Source organism: Microcaecilia unicolor, chromosome 1, assembly GCF_901765095.1.
Source record: "Microcaecilia unicolor chromosome 1, aMicUni1.1, whole genome shotgun sequence".
In the NCBI taxonomy this organism is placed as follows: Eukaryota; Metazoa; Chordata; class Amphibia; order Gymnophiona; family Siphonopidae; genus Microcaecilia; species Microcaecilia unicolor.
This window is the reverse complement of record NC_044031.1, coordinates 729474960-729492208: the sequence shown is the minus strand read 5'-3', so window position 1 is coordinate 729492208 and position 17249 is coordinate 729474960. Positions and strand designations below refer to the sequence as shown.

At 46.6% G+C, this 17249-nt stretch overlaps 1 protein-coding gene across 1 annotated transcript in view; it reads left to right on the top strand.

Moving 5' to 3' along the window:
• Positions 1–10422: 10422 nt before the first annotated feature.
• Positions 10423–17249, top strand: part of CRTC3 (CREB regulated transcription coactivator 3) — a 193526-nt gene continuing 186699 nt past the window's right edge. Inside the window, exon 1 of the mRNA XM_030189632.1 lies at positions 10423–10855. Coding sequence (XP_030045492.1) covers positions 10724–10855 — 132 coding nt within the window. The 5' untranslated portion in view covers positions 10423–10723. The remainder of the gene's footprint in view (positions 10856–17249) is intronic.

Below are 17249 nucleotides of genomic sequence, written 5' to 3'. Positions count from 1 at the left end.
GGTCCCTGGTGATCTAGCAGAGTGGTAATGCCCACTTGCTCCTGCCTGGCACAACAGCCTATTCTCCCCTATCCACTACAGACTTGTCCCCCTTCCTCTAGAAATGCTTCTTTTCCTCGTCGCGCTTTTTGTCCCTCCCTCCCTTTCGCTGTCTCCTTCTAGAGGCTTCTCTCTCCCTTTTTTGTTCCCTCCTTCCCTTTCTTGCACTCTCCCCTCACTAAAGGCTTCCTTCCTCCCATTAGAGTCTTTCCATTCACTCACTTGATGCTCTTTCTCCCATTCACACCCCCCTCCATTCTCTCCCTCACCCTCTCACTCCCTCCCTCACTTGATGCTCTTCCCCCTTTCACATCCCCTCACTCAATGCTCTTTCCCCCATTTTCACACCCCCTCACTTACTTACGGCTCTTTTCCCCACTCTCACACTCACTCGATGATCTTTCTGTTATTCTCATCCCCACTCACTCACTCAATGCTGCTGTCCTCATGCTCACATCCACCTACTTATTTGAGGCTCTTTCCTTCATTCTCACATTCAACCACTCACCCTCTCAATGTTTATATATATACACACACACACGCATATATATATATATATATATATAAATTTAGCTCAACATTTTATATTTATCCATTACTTATAACCCCCTAATCCAATAATCATAATAGCCATGGCCGGTCTTAGCAAGTGCGGGGCCCTATGCAGACCAATCTGATGGGGCCCCATCCTAGCCCCACCCCCACCCTAGCTCCAGGGCTGGCCACCCCTCCCTCTGAGCTCCAGGGCAGCCACCCCTCCCTCCGAGCTCCCAGGCCATCCCCAGGGCTCCCCAGCTCCCTCCCAGCTCCAAGGCCCCCCTCCCTCCCAGCTCCAAGGCCGGCTGGCCGGTCTCTCTCTCTCTCTCCCTCCCACCCACCAGCTCCAAGACCCCCCACCCAGCTCCCAGCCAGCTCAAAACTAGGGCAGGACCAGAGCTGAACGAGGGACGGGAAAGGAAGGCTCCCGAAGCGCCGCCCAGCAGCTCGCACGCTTTTCACGGCTGCTGCTACCTGCCGGCTGCTCCGACATCAACGACGAGGTAACTTAAAATTCAGAGGGTGGGGGGACTGGAGCTTGGGCGGTCAGGGCGACTTCAGGCACGCCGCGCGGGGCCCCCTTGAGCGCGAGGCCCTATGCGGTCGCCTCGCCCTAAGACTGGCCCTGATAATAGCAGTGTCTTACATCTTCCAACCATATGCTCTTTTACAATAGTTACTTCCTTCTTCCCCACTCCCCTTCTGCCCTTCAAAGATACACATGATGCTTTTTCCCCATTTTCATCCTCCCACCCACTGAGTGCTATTTCCCTATTCTCACCCCCCACTCACTCACCCACCCACCCACCCAATGCTTCTTTTCCCCCATTCTCATCCCTATGCACCTGATCCAGTTTTCCTCCTCACCCCACCCACCCACCCATCCATTCACTCACTCTCCAACCAACCCACTAGAGATACCTCTGTCCAGTGTGTTTTTTCTCACTAAAAAGGTGCCAGTACTCAAATACTAGGCCACCCTTCAGGAGTGCGGTGATCACTGAAGGTCCCACCCCATAATAGGCAGGCTCCCTGCAACCAGTCACAGAATTTACGACAAGACAAAATTGGTGTGTAGAACCTGAGCTCTATCATTAAAACTTGGGTTCCACTGGTCAATTTTAGCTGACAATGGAAAAGGTGCCGGTACTCAGTACCCCCTCAAAAAAAGCCCTGCCTCTGTCTCTCCAGAACTTCAGAAATTTTAGAACAAGGCCAGTGCCGGGCAGACGTCTAAGGTCTATGCCGTAAAAATGGCAAGGAGAAATCAAAAACATGTATACATATGATGTATCGCTTCATACCATATATAATGAGTTTATATTGTTGGGCAGACTGGATGGACCATACAGGTCTTTATCTACCGCCATCTACTATGTTACTATGTTCCCTCTCCCTTCTCAAACACTGATTCTTCACAGTGCCACCTCACCTCCAACTGGTAGCAGGAGACATGTTAATATAACATCTCCTGCTGCTGCAGGACCAGTCTCGTTCTCTGCTGCCATTGGAGGGGGAGGTTCCTGCACTACTACACTGGACCTGCTCCTCATCAACAGGCCTGCAAAAGTGGGAGTCTCCTACTGACTGAGGGGGACCTGGCAGGTATGTTTATTATTTCTATAGCACTACAAGGCATACACAAAAGACAGTCCCTGCTCAAGGAGCTTACAATCTAGATAAGACAGGTAAACAGACAGAACAATTAAGGGTAAGGGAATAAAGAGGTGCGGATAAAAGGACAGGGCAAGTGAGTTAGGAGTCAAAAGCAGTGGTAAATAAAAGTCTGCAATCGCTTTTTCCCTTAAAGCAATATCACACAGCATTCTACAATGTGGCATTATAATTAGCAATTGCATAATGCTACCAGGCGTATGAAGTGCTTTACAAGACCCATATGCTAGACAGTCCCTGTTAATCAAACCTTAAGATTTGATGAGACAGACAGATGAACAAGAAACACTGACCTTAAAATAAAAAAAAAAACAAAACAGTGGGGACAACTGAGGAAGGTGTGGGCTCAATCCAAAAGTTCAACTGTATGGCAGTGGAGGAGTGGCCTAGTGGTTAGAGCACTGGTCTTGCAATCCAGAGGTGGCCAGTTCAAATCCCTCTGCTGCTCCTTGTGATCTTGGGCAAGTCACTTAACCCTCCATTGCCTCAGGTACAAACTTAGATTGTGAGCCCTCCTGGGGACAGAGAGATATCCAGAGTACCTGAATGTAACTCACCTAGAGCTACTACTGAAAAAGGTGTGAGCAAAATCCAAATAAATTATTTGAGATTCTGTTGCTACTATCTGAGATTTTACATGGAATGTTGCTACTATTTGAGATTCTACATGGAATGTTGCTATTCCACAAGCCCCCCCCCCTTGGTACGCCACTGAGGGAGGGTGAGTGGGGGAGACTGAAGCAGCCACATGCCTACACATGGGGGCATACAGGGGGATCTAAGCTAGGGATGATTATGTGATGTGGGGGTGGAGCTTGATTTGTTGGGGAGGTTAAGGTGATGTGAGTGGGGGTGATTGTGCTGTCAGGTGTGCTGTTTGGGAGGGAATCTTGGGGAGACCTGCATAGGGGGAAAGGGAATTGGGACTTGATATACCGCCTTTCTGTGGTTTATGCAACTACATTCAAAGCATTTTACATAGAATATACAGGTACTTATTTGTACCAGGGGCAATGGAGGGTAAAGTGACTTGCCCCAGAGTCACAAGGAGCTGCAGTGGGAATCGAACTCAGTTCCCCAGGATCAAAGTCCACTGCACTAACCACTAGGCTACTCCTCCATGGGGCCTCCTATGGTGGTGATGGGGGGTGGGTGGGGGGGGGGGGGGGTACCAGTGCTGGGACATGCTACCCTAGTCATATTTTACAAAGGATTTTATGTTTGATAGAGCCTCTTTACAGTCTACATTGATATTTCATCAAAAACTTGCCCTTTAGTTAACATAATTGAACAGGAAGTACAAAAAAAGTGTTTCTCATGGGACCACAGAAGATGTCAATTTTCTATGTTTCACAAGGGTTAAAACTTGGAAGTAATATTCAGGGAATAAATTCCAGAGAAGTAGAGGACGACACACAGCTCCAACGTGTTGGGAGAACAAATAGTCTTTATTCCAAAACACCAAATAAAGACCTGACACCGCCTGCGTCAGGGGTCTAATAAACATACTCTCTACAAGATCAATCTATATATGGTGCTAGAAAAAAATGGGATCTACTATGATGCATAAAATGTGAAAAGTCACAGTGGCACTTCTTCACAATGAAGAGTAAATCCGCTAATGTCTCTGCCGCTACCAAACAAAATGGCGCGAAGATTGATCTTGTAGAGAGCAATTTTATTAGACCCCTGAAGCAGGTGGTGTCTCCGCCGAAACATGGACCTGTGTTGGGTCTTTATTCGGTGCTTTGTAATAAAGACTATTTGCTCTCCCAACACTTTGGAGCTGTGTGTCATCTTCTACTTCTTTGGAGTTTTGTCAGTTGTGTAGAGGTGCTTTCCAGGGGCGTATCTGTGTGGGGCCACAGGGGCCTGGGCCCCCGCAGATTTTGCCCCGGACCCCCCTACCGCCGTTAACCCTCCCTCCCTCCCCCGCCTACCGCCGTCACCTACCCCGAGGTCCGCTGCCTCCGGCTTTTTAAAATATTGCTTCAGCTGGCGGGGGACCCCAACCCCCCGCCAGCCCAGCCGCGATCTTTAACTTTTTCATCCTCGTCATGCAGCGCGCTGTGAAAGCTGCATGCATCTTTAGTTCCAGTTGGATGGAGTCTGTCTGACATCGCAGCACGTTGACGTTACAACGTCAGACTCCATGCAACTGGAACTAAAGATGCATGCAGCTTTCACAGCGTGCTGCACGACGAGGATGAAAAAGTTAAAGATCGCGGCTGGGCTGGCGGGGGGTTGGGGTCCCCCGCCAGCTGAAGCAATATTTTAAAAAGCCGGAGGAAGCGGACCTCGGGGTAGGTGGCTGCGTTCGGCACCTAACCCTTACCGTTCAGTGAATCCAGACTGCCCCAATTTGACTGCCCCGATCGGACCGACCGTTCACTTGTCTATTAGATTGTAAGCTCTTTGAGCAGGGACTGTCTCTCTTTGTTAAATTGTACAGCGCTGCGTAACCCTAGTAGCGCTCTAGAAATGTTGAGTAGTAGTAGTAGTAGTAGTTAACGGTGGTAGGGGGGGGTTTGACGGCGGTGGGGGGGGGCTATAATGTGCCCCCTCACTCTAGCCCCTGCCCCCCCTACCGCCGAACCTCAGATACGCCCCTGGGTGCTTCCTGATTCTTTTTGATACATTTAGTAATATTCAGTGACTCAGGGTCCACATAATCTTCTACTATAATAATTTGCACCTCCAACGTTCTGAAGCTGACTGCCAGGAAGTTGAAGCCCGGTTCGTAATGTCTGAAGCCTTCCGGTGACATCACCGTGTTGCCTTGGAAACCGCCCCCCCCTCTCCTCCGAGTTCAACGCCCCCCCCCACCTCCCTCCCTCGAAGTGCAAGCAAGACCTGTCCTCCGGCAGCCCCTCGCCTTCCCTGCATGCTGGCTCTAATTTTAAAATTGTTACCTCGGGGCACGACGTCAGCGTTGAAGGCGAGCGGCGCTACAGACTGCCTTCCCATCTGTCTGAGCTCTGCCTCTGGTCTCGCCCTTCCGGAAACAGGAAATGAGGGTGGGACCAGAGGCAGAGCTCAGACAGATGGGAAGGCAGTCTGTAGCGCCGCTCGCCTTCAAGGCTGACGCCGGACCCCGAGATAACAATTTTTAAATTAGAGCCCCCTTTTTTCCCTTTTTTTTTTTTTTTAAACAATAGGGACCTCCTTCGGGCATGTTACCATTCATGCATGTTTGATGATATTCAAAGGTGGGGGGGGGGGGGGGAAGAACAATTCATTCACGATTATGGTTGTAATATTTTATTGTTGTTCAATAAAAACCGTTTAAACATAAATTAGAGCCGGTACACAGGAAGGCGAAGGGCTGCCGGAGGACAGGGAGGGAGGCGCGGGGGCGTTGAACTCAGAGGAGAGGGGGGTGTGGAACTCGGAGGGGAGTGGAGGGAGGGGGGCATCCTACAACTTGAAGGGGAGAGGGGGCCGTGGAACTTGAAGGGCAGGGGAGGGGGGTCCTGCAACTCGAAGGGGAGGGGGCCTGGAACTCGGAGGAGACGGAGGGGGCTGGAACTCGGATGACAGAGAGGGACAGAGGGAGGGAGGGAGGGGGGCTGGAACTCTGACGACAGACAGGGAGAGAGGGAGGTAGGGAGGGGGGGCGTGGAACCTTGCTAGCGCCCGTTTCATTCCTCTATGAAACGGGCCTCTTTTACTAGTGTATTCATAAAGCATGATGTGGATTTTCAGCTAGTTATGGGGCCCTTTTACAAAGGTGCACTACAATGTGGGCTCAGTGGGTGCTAACGTGGGATGTCCCCACAAACTAAGCCCATTTACTGGAGCCTATTTTTTTTACAGCTTTCTCTTTTTTGTTTCTTTGCAAGTGTTCACATTAGTGTGCTGTACCTGCAAAAACTGAACGTGAGAGCTCTTACTACCTCCTATTTAAGAGGTACTAAGTGCTCCTGTGTTGACCTTGTGTTATCCAGTTAGTGTGTGTTAATCAGAATGTGCTAGCTGGATAACAATTCCAATTCTCTGCTCATGACACCCCATGCAAAAAATATTTGTACAAAATAGCTAATGTTCAAGTTTGCATGGGCTAACAGGCAAAATACTGCAGACTGCATTAAAGCATTTTGTGGTAATCCTTTTCTTGCATGCTAAGTGCACATTATGACTTAATGCCCTTTAGTAAAAGGGCCTCATTGTATTTAAGCGTGAACACTTACAGGCCCAATTTAGATAGGTGGTAGAGAAGGGAATCGAGGCATCAAGATCTGGATGTGCTCATTTCCCCCTGTATTTTACAAAAAGCTCTGCTGAACATGGAGCCTTATATAAAATACCTAGGCCAGCAGGAGTGGATGCTCATTTGAGATCATGTCCAGCAAGAGCACCGATTTAAGACATTCGCACAAAGAAAGACTATCATATGCTCTTCAGGCTGCACTGCTGCATCCAGGAATCAAATCCCTCTGCCTTCCAGGACCGGGAGGAATCAAATCCCTCTGTCTTCCAGGACTGGCCCCAACATCCATCAGGCCCCCATCCTGGACTGGCCCCTCCCCCTCACCACCTCCCTGACTTTTACTAGAGGTGTTCCTGGTTTTAGAGGAAGGCAGAAGCGAACTTTGGATTCTCCTGCCCCATCCGTGCCTAGATTTAAAATGCTATCTACAATCTCTAGAGGTAGTACCATGTGCTAACTGCAGTGTGCAGTCCATCCATTCCATCCCCATTTATCATTTACGTCACCATTCTCGGTACTTTTTCTAATTCCACTATACCTTTTTTGAGATGTGGTGAGCAGAATTACATACAGTATTTGAGGTGCAGTCCTACCATGGAGCAATACAAAAGCATTGTAATATTCTCAGTTTTGTTTTCCATTCCTTTCCTAATAATTCCTAAAATTCTATTTGGTTTCTTAGCCACCGCTGCACACTAAGCACAGGGTTTCAATGTATCATCAACAATACACCTAGATCCTTTTCCTGGGCAGTGATGTTGAACCCTGCATCACATAGCTATAGTTTGGGTTCCTCTTTCTCACATTGCATCTGCTCACATTAAACGTCATCTACCATTTAAATGCCCAGTCTCATAAAGTCCTCTTGCAATTTTTCACAATCCTCTTGTGATTTAACAACTTTGAATCAGCAAATTTAATTACCTCAAATATTATTCCCATCTCTAGACCATATATACTTCACTCTATGTAATTTATTTCTTTTTTTTGGTTAACACACATAACCTGCATTTGCCTGCATGAGTGTCCTGAAGAGTAATGCCAGGACAATCATGGATCTCTGGTAATCCTAAACCAGAATAGTGATTGGTTTATGTGAAAGAGCCACATTGGGTCGTAATGGTTTGAGCTGGCAAAATGAGTGACTTTCAAAAGGTGGACAGGCTGAGACACTGGCAAAATGAAGGCTATTTCACAGAGCATCAGAGGAATGGGGGGGAGGGGGGGTCCAGGGCCAAACACAAAATATTTCATATTAAACCAAAACAGAATGTGTAAATAAAAAAAAAGAAACAGAATGTGTATATATAGGAGATATTATAAAGGTATTTTCTTGCATAAATACTGTTCTACAGGCATAAATGGCCTCATAAGATTACTCCACATGTCCAAATACAGTCTATGAAAAGTAGGTGTGTACCTACCTGTATGTACCTGGGACATAGAAGTACTTGGGGGCAGTGGGGTAGCCAAGGTTGGGCCTGGGTGGGCCCAGGCCCAGCCAGGAGCAGCACACCTATGATGTGGCTGGCAGAGATCCCCAAGCCCCATCAGCCGAAAATTCCCAACAACTGTCCCTCCTGCATACCTTGTAAATGGCAGATCTTTGCCTGCAGTAAGCAACGACTGATACTTACTGCTCGCACCAGCCCCACAGCCTTCCCTCTGATGCAATTTCCTGTTTCTGCATAGGCAAGAATACATCAGAGGGAAGGCTGTGGGGACAACATGAGTAGTGTGTATCTGTTGGTGAAAATCTGCTATTTAAAAGGTTTGCGGGGGAGGAGGGATGTTTGAAAGACCATATGACATGCAGGCCAGAGAGGGAGAGACAAAATTACTTGTGGGACAAGGCGGAGTTCTTCTGCCCACCTATCTTGGGCCCAGGCCCACCCAAAATTGGGTGTCTGGCTATGCCCCTGCTTGGGGGAGGAGCTTGTGTGGACTGATGCATGTACTTCAGACAGGTACGTTTATATTACAAACTATAGTTGCAATTTTGTCAGGTTTTGTGCTGATGTTTTATAAAGATACATGAGTAGTTATGTGTCTAATTTCAAAGCTGGCTCCTACAAGGACGGCTTAACCTTTAGGCAGAATAGGCAGGCAACTTCTGGGGAGCAGCATACAGCTGCTCCAGTGAAAGCAAAATGATCGCTCTATAACTGTTGCGTTTAATTATCAAAATCTCAAAGAGGCTGCAAGGCTAAAGGTTTGCCCGGGGCGTCTAATATACATACACTGCCTCTAGGCAGCTCTGTGGGTGTTAGCGCAACCCCCAGGCCCGTGCCAAGGGTCTTTGCCGCCCCCCCGCAGACGAACTGTTGGCGCCCCCCCCGCAGAACAGTTGGCGCGCGCGCGCCCCTCTCCCCCCCGTGAAGATGATCGCTGCACGCACTGGTGGCCTTTAAATCTTTTACTTGCAGTCGCAGCAGCGTCTGTGAAAGCGGAGCGCTGCCGACGTCTCCCTTCCCTTCGCGTTCTTGGTTCCCTCAGTGTCCGCCTTCTTCTGACGTCAGAAGAAGGCAGGACACTGAGGGAACCAACGAGTGCAAGGGAGACGTCGGCAGCGCTCCGTTTTCACAGACGCTGCTGCGACTGCAAGTAAAAGATTTAAAGGCCTCGGCGGCGCGGGGCGAGGGTAAGCACTGCGGCGGCGCCCTCCAGAGGTGGGCGCCCTCCTGCGGTGCTTACCCCGCTTACCGCATTGGCACGGCCCTGGCAACCCCAATAATGAGCAAATTGTTTAATTTCTTCATAAGGATAATAGTTATTGCATTTAGCACCCCTAAGACTCCCCCCCCCCATTATTTTGAAGTTTGTTCCTACTGGCCTCAGCACCAGGTGTTAACCTTAGCTAACATTCAGATCGGAGAGGATGCGAGGGGAGCAATTCCCAAGTTTCCCAACGTTTTGACTCCTAACCTCTACTCACTTGCCTTGTCCTTTATCCTCACCTATTTATTCCCTTACCCTTAATTGTTCTGTCTGTTTATTTATTTATTGCATTTGTATCCCACCTCTTTGCAGGCGCAATGTGGCTTACAATATATCGTGAATAGTGGAAACATATAATAAAGTATACATTTAGTATAATAGAGGGTCTTGGGTATCATGATAATAAAACAATAGTAGATTAATAGGCAAAAAGGCAGTTCTGAATGTATTTTAAGCTCTTTGAGCTGTGGCTGTCTTTTTCTGTGTATGGTGTACAGCGCTGCGTATGCCTTGTAGCGCTATAGAAATATTAAATAGTAGTAGTAGTGTACTAATTAAACCGCGTGGGTATTTAAAAACCCAAACTAGGCTCTTTGCAAGGTATAACAGGTGCCTTGCAGAGCGGTGTTTCGGATGCCGGGTAATAGGATCGTACTATAGGGGGGAGATAAAGAATGACAGCTATCAAACCTGGGCAGAGCAGCGTGAGAAAGCGACGTCGAGCTCGGAGAGCAAAGGCTAAAGGTCGGGCAGTGATAACGAAGAAAGGGAAAACATGGGAAGAAAGATCGGGCCGGGGCAGAAACTGGGCAAGGCAAATCTAGAGCGAGTGAGGAGAGGCCAGAGCAGGGGCGGGGCCAAGGAGCAGTGACACTGTACAGAAACGCAGAAGGGGGTGGTAGGCAGGAAAGGAGAGTTCTTCAAACAGTAAGGGAGGGGGAGAGCTATGGCAGTGAGAGGAGAAGGTGAATTAAGGAGAGCTGAGGGCAGTCGAGAAAATCAAGCGTAAAGTAAGGAGGAGGAGGTTCCTATTTGGGAAAGTTAGGGGGCGGAGCCGTGTCCCGAGGCGCAGCGGATGACAATCTGAGGGGAGGGGTAAGGGGCGTGGTCCTCTGTGAGGGCGGTGCATGGAACGGAACAGTTTCCGAGGGGTGGAGCAGGGGGGGTGTGGTGGAGTGCGAGGGCGGGGCCGGGGCGGGCTGCGTGGGTGACGGGAAGGAGGAGGGAGTGAGCGGTGGCGTTGGCTGTTTTTTCCGCTCCTATCCGCGCTTTCCTTTGCCTCTTTTTCCGCTTTACGCGGATATTGTGACCGCAGGAGGAAGGAGGAGACTCGCGCTCCGTGCCGGATGGCTGCGTTCGCGCTGTCAGGAGGCGGCGCTGTGTGTCCCGGTCTCTAGCCGCTAGCCTGAACCTCTGGCGCCGGAGGGGGGCAGCAGCAGCAGCTCCACCGGCCTGGCCTCACCATGACGGCGTAACCGGGCCTGGCTCGCCGGGACGGCCCTGACTTTGTGTACCGAGCGGTGCCCATCGTTCGCGGCCTGCGCCATGGCCACAGCCCCGGGCTCAAGTAGCTCGAACCCCCGCAAGTTCAGTGAGAAGATTGCTCTGCACAACCAGAAGCAAGCCGAGGAGACGCGGGCCTTCGATGAGCTGATGACAGATTTGACCGTGTCCCGGGTGAGCGCTCCCCTCCCCCCCCCTCTCTCTCGCTTTGCTGGGACTGTGGCCGGGGGCTTCCCAGCAGGCTCCCGCGGGCCCGGCTAGGTCAGTGGCCTGTGGGCTCAGATCGGGGGAAGGAGGCTGGTTATGCCGTTCCTGCTCGGGCGCTGCACAGCCTACAGCTGAGCCCAGAGCCAGGGAGTGAGAGAGAGAGCTTGCAGCCACCTCGACCCCAGGGAATAATTAGCCAATGTGCTGTAGCGTCAAATAACTACTCAGTCAGCGCTGTCAACAAAAAACAGTAAACCAGGTGATCTAGGTGGCTATTGCAATAAGTCAACTCGCTGCTTTCATGCCGGTTTTGCAGACTCGTTTATTTGTTGTAATCTTTAATACATCTGTTAGAGCACAAAAGCCATTATATATTAGGAAGAAAAAGGAACAAACAACAAAGGGTACTTTACATTTTTTTTTTTTAGACTAAAAGAGCGTTATCTGTGTGCATGTGTATAATAACCACCGTCCCATAAGCACGTTGACTTTCAGTGGGCAGGAGTTTTCCACTAGAAGCATTCGAAACAGAAAATGGCTTATTGCTGGAAGAGTAATGATCGCTGTGCCCCAGATGAAGGGTGTCTCACTTCTTCCACGTGCCAGTTTTGTTATGAAATTGTAGGGGTTGGGGGTGGTAACAGTTCCCATGTAATCCTTGCTGGAAGATTTCTCCATTTTTCCACGTTTCCTCTTCTCCTAACCTCACTATCCTAGAAACTGATAAGAAATTGTTTAATATTGCTTTACACTTAATTGTTTCAAACTGGAAAAATAATGTACATCTAAATTATAATGAATGGTGGAGTTACGTGTGTGTGATTAGAAAATATGAAACTATTCTAGCCCATAAACACCGGAGAGTTTAATCTGTCTTGAAGACTTGGGCTCGTTTAGATTCATTTTGTCAGGCTCCTCATAGCACACTAACTGACCACTGTCTAATTGCTGATTTTCTACGGGTATTGTCATGGAATGCTGATGATGTTCTGTCTTTTCATTTTTGTTTCTTTATTTGCCATGGATTGTTATTGTTTGATTTTTCCTTTCTGTTTTGTGCTTGAAAAAGCTTAATAAAAATGTGAAACAACAACAACAAAAAAACGAATCCAACCATCTGCAAAAAGGACTTGTCCCATTCTGTCCTGGTGGAAGACATATATTTATGCATTCTTGTATACCACTATTATTCAAAAGCAAGTTTTGGTTCAAAATGGCTTAACATTTACAGTAAAATTGCATTAATGTTTTGTGGTTGTAACTTAAGAGGACGTGTATGGCTTGTGTAGTTAGCTGTGGAATTTTTTGAAAAGGTGTGTTTGTTGAGTTCTTTTCTGAATTTGAGAGAGTTATAGATGCTGCTTGTGGCATTTGGTATCCAGTTCTACCATTTTGATCCAAGGTAGCTGAATCCGGCAGTGTCTGTGGTTCTGTATATTATGTTTCTGCAGTTGGGTAAGTGAAGAAGTAGGTAACTTCTGGTTTCTTGGCTTGCGCTCCTAGGTGATACATAAGTACATAAGTACATAAGTAGTGCCATACTGGGAAAGACCAAAGGTCCATCTAGCCCAGCATCCTGTCACCGACAGTGGCCAATCCAGGTCAAGGGCACCTGGCACGCTCCCCAAACGTAAAAACATTCCAGACAAGTTATACCTAAAAATGCGGAATTTTTCCAAGTCCATTTAATAGCGGTCTATGGACTTGTCCTTTAGGAATCTATCTAACCCCTTTTTAAACTCCGTCAAGCTAACCGCCCGTACCACGTTCTCCGGCAACGAATTCCAGAGTCTAATTACACGTTGGGTGAAGAAAAATTTTCTCCGATTCGTTTTAAATTTACCACACTGTAGCTTCAACTCATGCCCTCTAGTCCTAGTATTTTTGGATAGCGTGAACAGTCGCTTCACATCCACCCGATCCATTCCACTCATTATTTTATACACTTCTATCATATCTCCCCTCAGCCGTCTCTTCTCCAAGCTGAAAAGCCCTAGCCTTCTCAGCCTCTCTTCATAGGAAAGTCATCCCATCCCCACTATCATTTTCGTCACCCTTCGCTGTACCTTTTCCAATTCTACTATATCTTTTTTGAGATACGGAGACCAGTACTGAACACAATACTCCAGGTGCAGTCGCACCATGGAGCGATACAACGGCATTATAACATCCGCACACCTGGACTCCATACCCTTCCTAATAACACCCAACATTCTATTCGCTTTCCTAGCCGCAGCAGCACACTGAGCAGAAGGTTTCAGCGTATCATCGACGACGACACCCAGATCCCTTTCTTGATCCGTAACTCCTAACGCGGAACCTTGCAAGACGTAGCTATAATTCGGGTTCCTCTTACCCACATGCATCACTTTGCACTTGTCAACATTGAACTTCATCTGCCACTTGCACGCCCATTCTCCCAGTCTCGCAAGGTCCTCCTGTAATCGTTCACATTCCTCCTGCGACTTGACGACCCTGAATAATTTTGTGTCATCGGCGAATTTAATTACCTCACTAGTTATTCCCATCTCTAGGTCATTTATAAATACATTAAAAAGCAACGGACCCAGCACAGACCCCTGCGGGACCCCACTAACTACCCTCCTCCACTGAGAATACTGGCCACGCAATCCTACTCTCTGCTTCCTATCTTTCAACCAGTTCTTAATCCATAATAATACCCTACCTCCGATTCCATGACTCTGCAATTTCTTCAGGAGTCTTTCGTGCGGCACTTTGTCAAACGCCTTCTGGCTTTGCATGTATCCAGGTGCCATGCCAAATAGTATTGTGAAAATGAGGGTGCTGGCTTTGAAGATTAGTCTTGCTTTGATTGGCAGCCAGTGTAGTGGGGTAGGTTTTTCATATTTTGACTTTTTGAAAATCAGCCTTGCTGCTGTGTTTTGGATTGATTGTAGTGGTTAAAACAAAATTCTGCTGCACGACTAATATTTCGCCAAAGTCATTATGCCCATATCAGCCCTCTCCTGAAGTCACTTCACTGGCTCCCTATCCGTTTCCGTATAAAATTCAAGCTCCTTTTATTGACCTATAAGTGCATTCACTCTGCAGCCCCTCACTATCTCCACCCTCATCTCTCCCTACACTTCCTCCCAGGAACTCCGTTCACTAGGCAAATCTCTCCTAATTGCACCCTTCTCCATCGCTAACTCCAGACTCCGTTCCTTTTATCTCGCTGCACCTTATGTTTGGAATAGACTTCTGAACTGTTACGTCAAGCTCCAACCCTGGCCGCCTTCAAATCCGGGCTAAAGGCCTACCTGTTTGATGCTGCTTTTGACTCCTAACTTGTCACTTTCTCGTAACCTTTATCTTGTCTTCCTCTCTTCAGTAGTCCCTTTCCCTATGTGTCCTATCTGTCTGTCCTACCCTTATCCCTTATTTGTACTGTCTGTCTGCCCTGATTTAGATGTAAGCTCTTTTGAGCAGGGACTGTCTTTTCATGTTCAATTGTGAAGCGCTTTCCTTACACCCTATGTACGCCGCGTTGCAGTAGTCTAATTGTGATAGTATTGTTGATTGTACCATTATCCGGAATGATTGTTTTGGAAAATAGTCTCTTATCCTTCTTTGTTTCCAAAGAATTTTGAAGCATTTTGATGTTACTTGCTGATATTTGGTTGTCCATTGATAGATGTTTGTTTAGTATGATTCTCAGTATTTTCAGTTATTTCAATTTGGTGTGTTGATTATAAAAGGTTTGCTGAGCTGTTGCATTCTGGGGGCTGGATAGAACTAGGAATTTTGTTTTTTTTTTTTCTCTCTGTTTGGTTTGAGTTTAAAGGTTGTTGCCCAGTTTTCCATAAGGTCCAGGTCAGTTTTGACTTTGTCCAGTATTTCGGTGATGCTGTTGAATGGTATGTAGATGGTTACATCGTTTGCATATATGAAAGGATTGAGGCCCATTATCTCAAGGTTTTTGTTGAGCGGTGCCATCGTTACTTTGAACAATATTGGTGATATTGGAGATCCCTGTGGTACCCCACATCCTGGGTTCCATGAAGCTGATATCTGATTTGACATCTTTACAACGTTGGATCTGGATCATAGGAATCCGTTGAACCATTTTGCCACTGCACCACAAATTCCCATGTTGTCAAGTAGAGTTATTACTGCTGTGTGTTCTACTAATTTGAATGTGCATTGGCATATTAGACTTCTGAACTTAGTTATCAGGGTGGTTAGGACCATCTTGGCGCTGTGTTGTGTGGTCTGCAACCTGATTGGGAGTTGTGAAGTATTGAGAATTGTCAGGTGTTCATTAGATGCTGTACTGCTAGGCCCTCCATTGTTTCGGTCAGTAATGGTATTGAGGCCACTGGTCTATAATTTGTGATATTGTTGATCATGTTGGTTGGGTTTTTGGGGGTTGGTGTACCTTTATCTGTTGGGAATTGACCTTTTGTAAGCATATTTGCAATGTGATTGGTGAGGCACTCGCTGAACTATTCTGCTGGGTCTTTTATCATTTAGTTTGGGCAATTGTCCAGCATGCAGTGTGCTTGTTCGCATTTTGTCAGCAGTGTCTTTACTGTTTTTAAGCTGGTCATTAGAAGGAAGACCGTATTCTGTCTACCGTGGTGTTGGTGTCATTTCTTACGCAGTCTTGTAAAAAGTCTAGTGGATGTTTGTTTTTAGGTCTGTTATTGTCTTTATGTTCAAAATATTGTGTGAGCTCATCTGCTGTAGGTGGCTTTCTGTTGTTGCTAGTACATCTTGGGTTTTTATTAGGTTGTTCATCAGTTCAAATATTTTTTTCGTGTTCTGGGTTGACATATGTGCTGTAATAGTTTACTTTCGCTTTCTTGTGTGTGTATGTTCTTATAGCTTTTCTCCATGTGGTTTTGTTTTTGGCCCATGTTTTTTTTCGCGTTTCCTACATAGTTTTTTCATTTGTAATAAGTCATCATTGAGCCAGGGTCGTGGTTGTTTTTTTTATTTCTTGTTTTCGTTTTAAGTGGTGCTATCTCGTTTAGTATATTTTCGCTTGTTTCATCCCATTTTCTCATGAAGTGGATGTTCTTGGGTGGTATATTGCTGTGTTCCTTCATCACTGTTGTCCAGAAGGTTTGATTGGCCACCTTCCCTCTGTGTATATACGTAAGTATTGCCATACTGGGATAGACCAAAGGTCCATTAAGCCCAGCATCCTGTTTCCAACAGTGGCCAATCCAGGTCACAAGTACCTGGCAAGATCCCAAAACAGTACAATACATTTTATGCTGCTTATTATAGAAATATAAGCTGTGGATTTTCCCCACGTCCAGTTTAATAATGGTCTAGGGACTTTTTCTTTAGAAAGCCATCCAAACCTTTTTTAAACCCCGCTAAGCTAACCACTTTTACATTTTCTGGCAACAAATTCCAGAGTTTCTTTACACGTTGAGTGAAGAAATATTTTCTCCAATTCGTTTTAAATTTACTACTTTGTAGCTTCATTGCGTGCCCCCAGTCCTAGTATTTTTGGAAAGAGATGTTCAGTTTTTTTCTGTTCTTTCCATTTTCTTTCCATAGTAGTGTGAAAGTGAGCTTGCTGTGGTCTGTCCATGGTACTTTTTCCCATTTGTGGTTTTCTAATTTGTGATTGTTGTTTGTTGAAAATTTGTGCGCTAGTATGTGACCATTTGTGAGAGTTGTTATCTTGTGTTGTTTTGAAATTTAATTGGTTTATGAAGTTCGTTAGAGTTTTTGTGTTTGTGGTTTTTCAAGGTGCAGGTTGATGTCTCCTAATAGTAGGATATTTGGTTGGTTTGTGCATATGTATGATACGAAGTCTATGAAGTCTTGAGTGTTTGACCAGCTTCCTGGGGGGCAATAGAACAGTATGATACATTGTTGAACAGCTAGTGTTATGTCGGTGATTTTGCATGCCAGAATTTCAGTTGTTGAGGATATGTTTTTGGCGACAGGTTCTGCTTTAAAGCTAGGTTTATATATTATTGTAACTCCGCCTCCCTTATTTTTAGCTCTGTTGATGTTTATTGTTTTGTATTCTGGTGGACAGAGGTCATTTAATACTGGGTCGTCTTCGAGGTGTAGCCATGTTTCCATTATGAGTAGTAGATCTAGTTGTTCCATTTCTATCCAGTCTCTGAGTAGTGCTGTCTTGTTTACTGCCTATCTCCCATTTATGTAACCTATAGGTATTGGGATATATTTGTTACATTTGGTGTTGGTGTGTTTAATCGTCTGTGTGGTTGTCCAGTTTTGGGATTGTAGTCTTTGATTGTTGTTCAGCTTGGTGTTGGTGGTGGTTGGTTTGGTTTCTGTTTTGTGGTGGGTATGACTAGGCTCTTCCAGTTGTTGCTGTGAGAGTCACCTGGCAGTGATGCGTTTTGGG